Source organism: Carassius gibelio, chromosome B25, assembly GCF_023724105.1.
Source record: "Carassius gibelio isolate Cgi1373 ecotype wild population from Czech Republic chromosome B25, carGib1.2-hapl.c, whole genome shotgun sequence".
Lineage (NCBI taxonomy): Eukaryota > Metazoa > Chordata > Actinopteri > Cypriniformes > Cyprinidae > Carassius > Carassius gibelio.
Window position 1 is genome coordinate 14,983,571 of NC_068420.1, and position 11,116 is coordinate 14,994,686.

Here is an 11,116-nt window from a genome sequence, read left to right on the forward strand (position 1 = left end):
CAAATCGGAAAGCTCGGCGTTCAAGCACCCGCCCTCTCAGACACGTTGCCTTGGGAGAAGTAACACGGGGCCACACAACTGCAGGTCTGCATCACTGAAACCACGTACACCTCTCTACAGAGCCTCGATCGGCGCTCCGCTTGTGTTTGGATATACTGCTGAAACAAAGGACAGTGCGACCATTCGTCCCATCCGGCTTGAGGTAGGATCCACGTTTTTAAATAGCAGCAATCGCTTCTGATTTTGTGTTTTTGTGGAGTAAAATGACATAGACAAAGGAAAACCACTGCGTTTATTTAAAGCTTATATTGAGATGTTGGAAGATGCCGATGCGTGAGGCATCCCTCTATTGTAAAACAGATTAAATAGTTTGATTGTAATCTAAATATCACTTTTAACACTCATTCGTGAATTTATAATGGTAATGTATCCTATATGACAGCACGATTTGGTTTATATTGTGTTTTTGTAAATTGTTTTATTTTGGATTTTTTCGTATACGTTTCATCAAGCGACTATCGTTTTAATATATACATTGTTATTTTATGTTTTAAAATGTAAAAAATGTGGTGGTCTTAACTGGGTAGGCTGTATTAAAGGTGTTAGTCATCACGAGGGCCCCACCCTCGGTTATCAGACAGGTACATACGGCTTTTGGTTTATTTCATAGCCGTTTTGATATTAATATACGTGGTGCCCACAGCAACCGATATTACTGGCAGGCGTACAAGAAACACGTCTCGGTTACACGACTTCCTACATTTGTAACTTAGTTGCGCTAAATTTGTGAAATAATAGTCACGTGCCCGCTTTGTCTACGTTTATACTGGTAGCTAAACGTAAACACGCGAGCTATCAATGATTTTCTTTGTTTTGTCAAATGACCGGTTAGCGCAAACTAATAAAGGGCCTTTTCATCCGCGTCCCCAGCTGTCGACAAAACTTGTAAAAGTATCCGATGTAGGCAGTTTTTCGATATGAAAGAGGAGTTTGTTCGCTTAACGCAGCGTTTTGTTTGATTAAACTTTTGGCGAAACTGGTGTTGACGGGATAAAGCTGGTCAGCAGTTACGTCCATTTGGAAAAGGCTGATCTTTGTGTCCGTTATAAAGCCAATTAGTCGCGTGCTTGAGGTAGAGCTATTACATAATGTGGCTTTATTGGCAGGACTGAACTCTGGCTCAGCAGTCCATTTGTTTGAAATGATACCGAGCAGCTGATGGACGGATTAAATGCTCAAGTGAAGTGAATGTGCTTAGACAATCTGAAAATCTTTTCACACCGTTGATGTATATAGTGTTACTCACAGTTTATTTAGTACATTGTACATTCAGATATCCACAGTATCTCTATTTAGGCTATGACAAAACCTCTTTTTGTGCTGTGTGCAGTGTCAGTGAAGGAACAGAAGAAGTTTTAAGTACATATACTGTATTATAAGTTGAGTTATGGTCATGCAAAACTTATATGTAGCATGCATTTAAATATGTTTTTGGAAAAACAATACCTTTGTAATAGCATAGTGAATGTTATACTGTAAAAGGTAAATATTGCTTTTTACTTGTTCAACGTAATATAATCAGGATTCAGTATTTGTATCAAATAAAGAACTTTTTTAGTATTTAAAAATAATAATTTAGAACATGAATCAGGTTTTAGGTCACCTGACAATACAGTGTGGTGGCTGTTTCCATTTTTTATTTTTCATTCAGTCATAAATGTGTAATTTTATGAACATGCATCATGTAAACGTCCTGTTGATTTATGAGAAGCCCCCCACCTCAAAATGATGAGTGGTCAGCACCCTTCGAGAAAGCACAAAGCATTTGCTTCTATACAACTTGTGCTTTTAGCAAAGATTAATAGCTTGCCTCATTAAACATTGTTGTAGACACTCCTTTTTATGTGTATTCCTCAATGCCTGTCTATTATGAATGACCCAGAACTGAAGGAATTGATAATACAAGCTGAAAACACATTACTGTAATGCTCAAGGCCGCAGATCTGGTCCCAGATGTGTGTTCCTGGACTATTTTCAAATCATCCTCTTTTAAAAGCAAGCCCACAAAATGTTAAAAATGTTACCCGTAACCAGCAAACATGCATTTAGGCACAAACTAGTAATGCATGAATCTTAGTCATATATTAATAAAAGGCCATAGAAGGAATGACGCTATTAAAACGGCTTATTTCTATGTCCTTTGTTCTGCGATAAATGGTGGTCACCATGGCTGCAGCGTTCAGGTCTCATTGAATAAACAAACAGGGCTTTGAATGTGTGTGTGTGTGTGTGTGTGTGTGTTTTTTGTTGTTGTTTTTTTCCACCTGCTTCATCATGGTCTTCTTGTTCTGTAAGGCTACATTCTCAAGTGTTTTTCAATTAAGTGCAATCAGAACAAACAAATGCATGTGGTGCACAGGAAACACATGTTCCAAACAGACAGCAGAACAAAATCTTATTTCAAACATATCAGTTTGAATAAATAAAGACAGTCTGTTGCAACCATATTATGCATGAACAAGGCCACTGCAAGACTTTGAATCTTGCAAATAGGTCTGAAAAAGACTGTTAAGTTCTTGCTTTTATATTAATGGCAAACGAACACCGTGAAAGACAGAACATTCTTTCTTCATTGGGCAACTTCACACCCGTTCATGTTGTATTGTGTGATGGTGTTTATTATTAACGATTATAAAAATTGGAGATTAAAGTATTCCCATTTTCCCTCACAGGTCAGTGATGGTCCGTGCTGGTTAGACCCTGCTTCTTAAGATGTCAGCTTCAGATTCGGACTATTCCATTGACTGGCTGGCCAGTGACGATGAGGACAACGATAGTGAGCTAGAACCAGATTGTACCAAAGCACAAGGAAAAACCACCTTGCCAAAATCCCCCTCCTCAGGGGTCATCCGAGGGAGCCAGGCTTGCCAGTCGCTCTCAAAAAGGAATGGAGATAAAGGGGAGGTAATGGACAAAGAGAACATGAGCTCTTGGGGAAGTTCTCCTTCCAGCTGCGATAGTTCCGACTACAGCGAAGACGGTGGCCATTGTCACCTGGGACAAGAGGCTCGGACCAATTATAGTCAGTTCCCTGAGAGCCCTGTAGGCAAAAAGAGGCAGGCGCTGAAGAGAACATGCAGCTCCTTGGTCCTGGAGCAAAGGGAGAGGCAGCTCACACCTGAACAAATGGAGAAAGACCGGCTGTTCGCTTGCAAGGTGAGACGTGCCACTTTTTGAATCGTTGACATGCCAGGGAAGGGACATGGCGTTCTTAAAGCAGCCTTATCTCCAACATGATCTATCTCCACTAGAGCAGAATAAATGTAAAAAAATACTTGAAGCAAACCACTTCCAGGAAGACCCCTCCTCTGTGCATTCTTCCTAGATGTGAACGAGTCACACGAGGCCACTGGACGAAGAAACTCGAATGTTTTCCTCTAGCATGTAGAATTACTCATTCCATTACATTTGCACAAATGTGTGAGAAAGTAGATGAGTCACTTTGTTTTGTACCACAGTGTCATTGTTCTTCTGGAAATAATGAGCCGCACAAGGGAATGTCCTAACCTGATGTTTTTTTGTTTTTTTTTATGGTAATTGACAAAGTGTACCATCAAGATCCTGAAATGAAAACTCTAAAAATGTTTGAGTGAATGTGAAATGTGAAAAGCTAAACAAGGAAATACTGAATGATGCTCTTTGTTTTGCAGTGCTTGGAGCTGCAGTGTTACATTCAACCCCTGTCCTCAATCCTTAATGGCCTCCGCTCAGGCAGATACAGAGAACGTGAGTAATCCTTTATGAATTTGTATTAGTCTTATGCATATCCAAAACCTTGCCTAGTTAGCCCAGTATACAAGGAGAACAGCCAAACTAGAGGCAGCAGGCCATGATACAAGAACTGTGTCATGAGATTTGGGACCGAGATATGTGGTATGAATATACATGAAATGAGGCTCTCATATCAACCACAGTAATTTCCTGGTGGCGCATGCTACCTCGCTTAGTCATAATAAAACGTGTATGGTTGAAAGTCGCATGCCTAAAGCAGTGCAAACCACATGCCTCCAAATACACAGGGACCTCGACTGAAATACCAAAGGCACTGTAGAGATAAGCTTTTTGGTTTGGATTGGCTGACTCCTTTGTTCCCCTGACTAGTGGGATAAAATATTCTAACATTTGACTCAGTACTTTATGTGGCTGTTGTAACGGTTAATAAAAAAATACTGTAAAATCTGCATTGTCACACTGTTTCCTAACCAGGTGACAAAGTGTGATTAAAAAGCTGTCCGTTTTTGTCCTAACTAGCCAGGTGAGAGTTTTGTACGTCATTTCATTTGCCATTTTGCACAGCATTATCACACTCCTCATGCATATTAAACATCAAACCTAGACGGGGGATACTAATTATAAAACTTAATTAAACATAGTTCAAAAACAGGTTCCCTCAAATGTAAAACCATGAAAGTAGTAGCTATCTAAAAAAAAACATGTTATTTCTGTTCTTTGTGTTAACATGTGCAAACAGAGAACCGCCCACGCAATATTCTGGTTGATTGACTGTTACATTGCACAGCGTTTTCACTTTCAGTGTGGATAGAAAAATAACTTGTTCCTGAAATCTCGATGCTGATAATGGCTGGTTGAAACACAAATTACTGTGAAACGGCAACAGATGGCATTAACAATATTAGGTACTTAAAAGTTATATTGGCTAGAACCCCACATGTGCTAAAAAAAAAGGTTGTGTACAAAGCAGAGCTCTTTATTGGGGCTTTGTCTGGGACTGCTGTCAATACAAGGGCTATGGACGACATCGTACTTCCTGGCCACAGAGACAGCAAGTCTGTCCTCCCACATGCTTCACAAGAACCCATCTGCCCTGCAGACATAGCATGGCCTGTCAGAGAAAATAAGCTGGCATTGCTTGTAAGAAGAATTTAAGCTCTATGTTCTTCTTTTCAGGCCTCAGCACTTTTCAAGAGAGCGTGGCCGTGGACCGCATCCAGAGGATAATGGGGGTCCTGCAGAATCCCTGCATGGGGTGAGTTTCCTGCTGTTTCTCTTCACCTCACTCACGGGCAGCTTGAGGGTGGGCTTTAGTCAGAACAGCACTCCATCACAGATCGATCGGATGGATGTTGTCCATTTACTTAATCTACTTCAATCCACTTTCACCTTCTTGTGAGGGAATCTTGTTTCAGTTCTTGGTGTTTACTCACATTAGTGGCAAGGTTGAATTCTCCCATAGCACTTGTGAATGACTTTTACGCCCTCGGGTCTGGCTCTGAGGCTATAAGGGAACGAGTCAAGGAAATGAGAAAACACATGGCCTCACAGCATGATGCAGCAAGGGGGGCTGCAGGGCCAGTGTGGACCTGCCACCACAAATTTAAAAGAGTCTCGACAAGAATAAAACTCAAACACAGGTCGTTAAAAATATCCCAGCTTCGTTGTGGGAGTAGCCTGTCATCCGATTGATTCGCCTTCCTCTGGCTAGACAGTGCAAAGACTATGATGTCATCTTTGGGAGGAGTCGGTGTTCTCTTGCATCAAATGACCTCATGATGGATCGGGCTGGGCTTAGGTGCGTCGTTTACTTTTCGTCTTAACTGCACCTGGCATGCAGCCCAGGTCTGCTCTCATTGTATTGTATTGTGCTACTTTACGAAGTCCAGTATTCACGTGTGAGTGCAGAGTCTAGAACATCTAGTCCGTTGGTGTACTTTGGGCCGCATCCAGCAGTGTTGCAACCTGTGCCGCATGAAAACATGCCTGGCAGAAAATACGCCTGAAACATGCCACTAAAAACATAGATGATGGGGTTTTGGGTGGGGTCTTAAATCAGGCCATCTGATCGAGGCGCTGAGCCAAGTAGACAAGAGCACCGAGTGGGGGCGTTGCTACCTCCCCACCACCTGACCCCATCATCATTACATTGTGCATTTGGCAAATCCCTCAACCCAAAGACACATCACAAGAGGGAATATAAAAGTAACTTTTATGACAGCAGCCATTTATATTTAAAATACAGAGAATGGGGCCATAGCAAATTCTTTCTTCATGTGACTTACACTAATCCCCACTAACCATCTGTCGGGGGCTGGTGTGAGTCAATGGGCACCATGTGCGTGCATCTGCATCACTGCTCCTTAGCGCAACTATTTCTTTTCCCCGTGATGTGCCCCGTGGCAGGCTTATGTCTATATTTAGAGGCAAGGGAAACGGTTGCTCTCCATGCCACGTGTGTGTACAAACATGTGAATCAACACCGGAGCTGTTCTCATTTTTAAAAACACATTTGTGTGTCGGCGTGAATGTGTATACTTGATGCTGCGTACTTGTGGTTAAGTTTTCTTTCAACTCGTCTGACACAAAACAAGGTGATACAGAACAGTAGACTTTCACTTTCAGTCTCGTCAAGTCTCTAAATAGTTTTTATAGTACATCGGTGGGTTACCAGACTTAAATACTGTTCTTCCTGTACCATGCAGAGAGAGGTATGTCAGCATCATCCTGAAAATGGAGGAAATGTTGAAGAACTGGTTCCCTCACATAAAACCTCAACGAAGCGACCAAGCCAACACTGGAGCGCTGATGGAGGAGACAACCCTGTCTAAGAAACCCAAGGTAAGTCACTTGAAGAGCTGTCACAAACATGTGTAAGTTAAGACGACTGATAGAAAAGGAGACTGAAATACCCATTATACTTTAATCACCTGGACCAGAGAGGAACAGGACAGACAAGAAGGGATTAAAATCTATTTTTATAGTTGGACAGGTATAAAATGCACATCTCATGTTCACTAAGAACAATGACAGAACAGAACAGGTAATTTTGGAAAGCTTTCACAGGACCGATAAAAATCATTCTTAGGCTGAGAACTTGTGACATGCATTCTAAATGTGATTTTTTTTTTTTTTAAGATTCTCTTTTAAACTTTCTTAAAATCATAGAAAACCGATTGCAAATATTTGCGTTGAAATCTTAAAAGTAATTCTCCCTCTTTCAATACTTTACAGGTGTCTCCAGCAACATCTCCCCTGCTCACCGGCTTTGCAAACCCTGCCACCACAAGTGCCCTTTCCATGGGTAACAAGGCAATGAGAGTCAGTGACCTCACTCCCCCAGGGCCCTACTCTGCAACCAACCTAAAATGGCTCCACACATCACCCATCTGCTCCCCTTCGGCCGAACAGGCTCAAGGGACAGTTCGGAACTTTCTAACATCCCACAGGGACAGGGAAGCAACACAGGACAACTCTGTGTCTTCCAGCACGGACCGTCTATGTGAGACAGAGTCTGCTCCCAGCCGACCACCTCCAGCCAAGATTAACGCGCCATGTCTTGAGAGACTTCTTAAATCCACAGAGAGTATCATCACCCACAAAGCTCCAGTGGGCTTGGGTGGCATGGCAGCTGGTGGATGGTCCTAGTCCTTTGAAAAGGTTCCGGGAGATCAGAGCATAGCTAGAGCGTGACTGCCCCCAGCTGGTCTGGAGTAACCAGACTCCACCGCAACCCCTGCCTCCATTCTAGCCTTGCGGAGAGGCACAGAACACAGCAGAGGGAGTTCAGCACAGCCCAGCAAAACAGTGACATGTTCAGTTTCAAACTGAAATGTGTCGGAGTGTGAACTTTGTGTGTGTCTGATGTGTATGTCTGCATCTTTTCCCTTACTGTTGGACTGCAGAATGAGTTGTAGCAGTGTGCGTGTGTGACTGCAGTGGGGGGGGGGGGGGGGTTAAGAAGGTTTTGTGATCTTGGCTCACCTTTGTCCTTTACCTTTTGAGATGGTTTCCTCTTGAAACAAATAGAGGAGAAATCTCCTGTGGTGGCAGCATCCGATGAGGCAGCATATTGGTATCTGTGAAAAAGCTTATCTCTAGACAAAACAAAGCAACCTTTTTTTTTCCAGCAAGGGAAGGGAAAAGAGGGAGGAATTTATTCTGGGAACACTTCAGATATTCCAGTGTGCTAGTGAAATCTATAGTAGATCTGGTTGAATGTGAATTTATTGGTTTAGTTTGCTCTTTGAATCCACTCTATAGAGTTGAGTTGATTTGATGTGACTGTTACTTCATAGGTTTAAGCTTCTAGATACGTTTTTTTTGGTACAACGGTTCTACCTCAATCTGACACCGCGTCTCCGGTTGTGTACGGACACAGTAAGTAAGTACACGCAAGTAGACTCAGAGTGAGGAAACTTCATAAAGCGCATCAATACAGTGGGCGAAACACGCCGAACTAACACGGGAGTCTCACTTCACAAAAAAAGCTCTGGAGGCTTGACTGGTGCCATTGTAAAGAATGTGAACTTCAAATTTTCGCTTTTTTTTTTTTTAAGCCTCCCAGTTCAAGGGCATAATAGTGCCTGTCAATTCGATGTCAAACTGTGCCTCTTCACTGGTTTTGAAGGGAGAGCGTGAACTATCCAGAATACCCGATGCCTCTGAAGGATGTACAAAAAGAAAATCAGGACCCTTCGAAACTCCTGCCATTCATTCTCTGCTATCAACAAGTAAATTATTTGAAACTCTTGCCAACTACTTCCTGTGGTCATGTGACACAATGACTTTTCAGTTTGCCACAGAGCTGGACAATACTTAAAGAGGGAAAAGGTATTAACTGTGTACATATTTAGAAAAGTTGTTAATTTACCCTTGCAAAGTGGCCTTTATAGTGTAATATTTTATACTTTCTGAAATAAATGTGGTTATATTTGTTTGCTGTATTCCATTTGTCTTGAAGAATTTTGTTTCAACTGATCACATACATAATAGTCGTATGTTAAAGCTGCAATATGGGATTTTTGTAATTGACCACAAGAGGGTGCATTTCCAACAATAACAAAGGCGAAGCTTGATGACGCTATGAAGCAGGTGGCGATGGGAGATGTCGTTTTATATGCGTTTTCCATAGCAATATATCTAAATTGGATAAACGAATCATGATCACGGATGAGGTAATTTATTCGTTTTTGTATTACCTGTATATCTGATCGTATTATTTTATGTAATACCCCTCTCTTCCGGGTCCTCTCTGACGCTCCTTGAACTCGCTCCGAGTGGGGCTCGAACCCGGGTCTTCGGCATGGGAGGCGGACGCACTAACAAGGAGTTGTGCAGTGTTACGTGTTTACGGTTAATGCCGTGTTGTTTAACGTGCTCAAACCAATCGTTCTAAAAGTAAATTTGAACGAACATTTGCAAGTAATGACTAAATATATTTTTAACAACACATATCCGATTGTATTTAATTGTACTGCCAAAATCTCGGTCACCACACGTGATAATCCTTACCTTAGTACAAAGAGCAATATAACTTTGTTTATAAGTGCTATTATTGAAACTGAAACAGTCTATTTGCCACGTTATGTTATTTTCTCACAGGTAACGTTATTGATAAAAAAAAAAATGCAACAGTGACAGAATGTACAGGCATGTGGTGTAATTCATATCTATTAAAATCATCTTTACTGTAACTACGTTACTTGTAAAATAACAAAATAAATAATTGATTTGCTTACCTGTCTATCAATACACTCGTGAGAGCAGAGTCTCCAAGATTTTCGCGCAGCTCTCGCCATCTCGTAAACGCCTGGCCGATATTTATCCTGGTTTTATTCTTCTGTTTGTCACACAGTCTGCGTGTATCCGAATATGGACGCTTACGTTTTACTGACACTTCAATACTCGCCAAAGAGTAATCGTGATCCATTACAACGACAACCAACCATACGCGCGGCTATAACATAACCACCACTTCCGCATTTGACCATGTGATATTCCGGTGTGGTGGAACATCACATGGTCTACACCGGAAACAAAGTATAGAGCGGACATTGCGTCACTGAGAGGCGACATTTCTTTTCCGGGACGGCCAGTTATTTAAAATCGGAATTTCTCAGAAATAAAAAATCTTTGGAGACTTTTGAGATATTCTAAGTACACAACTGGAGGAAATATATCACACTGTGCAAGTTATTTTCGGAAATTTTATTACAAAATTCCTCCATATTGGAGCTTTAAGGGTTTTTTAATTGGACCATGCTAATATCCGGACAGCAGGGTAGCTGAAATAAAGCAGAATGTAGAATATTTATAAAATATGTGTTTTTTTTTAGATCGATTAATGGATTCATATTTTATATATATTATATTCCGTAAATGCCATTAAAAAAAACTGAATGCTATGCAAGTCGACATTTCTCAAGGATTAATAATGTTACACCACATCTAATTTGGCAGCCCTTATGTGCATTGTTTTCAGTGTGACTTTGATTTTGCACCAGGAGACAGTTGATCACAGACCTTTTTGTTTGCTACACTCATTGACATTCGGATATGAAGATGTCTATTCAAATATCAAAGCCACCAAAGGCTTCAAATCACTCTAAAAACAACCCTCCCTAAAAAAAAGGCTAATCTATTAAACCTATCTGAAATATAGCTTTTACTGAAAAACTGAATCCATTATCTGTCAGACAATATTAATCCAAGACTGGTCTAGGGTGATTAACCACAGTTTCTGGGAAGGAGAAGGTTGAATGGGGAATGGAGAAATGCAGAATAAAACCCACATCCTCTGGAGAATAGAAAAGCAAATGTTTTTCTGGACAGCAAGTAATTCAGATGTCCTCCTTCTTGATCCCCTTTTTTCCATTTCCCTGCTGTGCAGAAAATCAAAGTCAGACACTTATACAATCAACCAGGCGCACTGAGCAATGGCACTCTCATTTCTCATTATAGGTACACTGGGAAGAGGGTTCATTTTGGTATTTCCAGTCCACTGAACATTTGTAAAGAGAAGTGCAAATGTTCTGTGAGCAGATTAACAAATTACACTTCTCTTTTACTAAGAAGACCGAGTGGAAGTTACCCAAATAGCAATGACCCTAACCATTTTGACTGCAAAGATGTGATTCATGTGCCAGGTCACATGATTTCACATATAATGTTTGAAGAAAAACAGTGCTACTAATACACAGGTAAGGTAGAGTCTTATTATCTGGTCTGCAACAGTTTATGAGGACGACAGAAACTGTCTTGGGGATACATCCGTACAACCACAAGAAGTCACTTCCTCTTGGCAAGAACTGTAACTGTGGGC

The 11,116-nt window shown here is 41.2% G+C and overlaps 1 protein-coding gene across 1 annotated transcript; it reads left to right on the top strand.

Moving 5' to 3' along the window:
* Positions 1 to 34: 34 nt before the first annotated feature.
* Positions 35 to 8,738, top strand: LOC128014234 (uncharacterized). The gene is made up of 6 exons (XM_052597634.1): positions 35 to 202; positions 2,733 to 3,216; positions 3,711 to 3,786; positions 4,969 to 5,047; positions 6,498 to 6,633; positions 7,027 to 8,738. The coding sequence occupies exons 2-6, from the start codon at positions 2,773 to 2,775 to the stop codon at positions 7,438 to 7,440; spliced, it is 1,149 nt and encodes a 382-aa protein (XP_052453594.1). The 5' UTR covers positions 35 to 202; positions 2,733 to 2,772; the 3' UTR covers positions 7,441 to 8,738.
* Positions 8,739 to 11,116: the final 2,378 nt, after the last annotated feature.

Bases quoted from the DNA above. Each gene is read 5' to 3' on its own strand.
- LOC128014234 (XM_052597634.1), top strand. From the start codon at position 2,773: ATGTCAGCTTCAGATTCGGACTATTCCATTGACTGGCTGGCCAGTGAC. The intron at 5,048-6,497 runs GTGAGTTTCCTG...TGTACCATGCAG, and splicing joins CTGCAGAATCCCTGCATGGG to AGAGAGGTATGTCAGCATCA. The intron at 6,634-7,026 runs GTAAGTCACTTG...AATACTTTACAG, and splicing joins CCCTGTCTAAGAAACCCAAG to GTGTCTCCAGCAACATCTCC.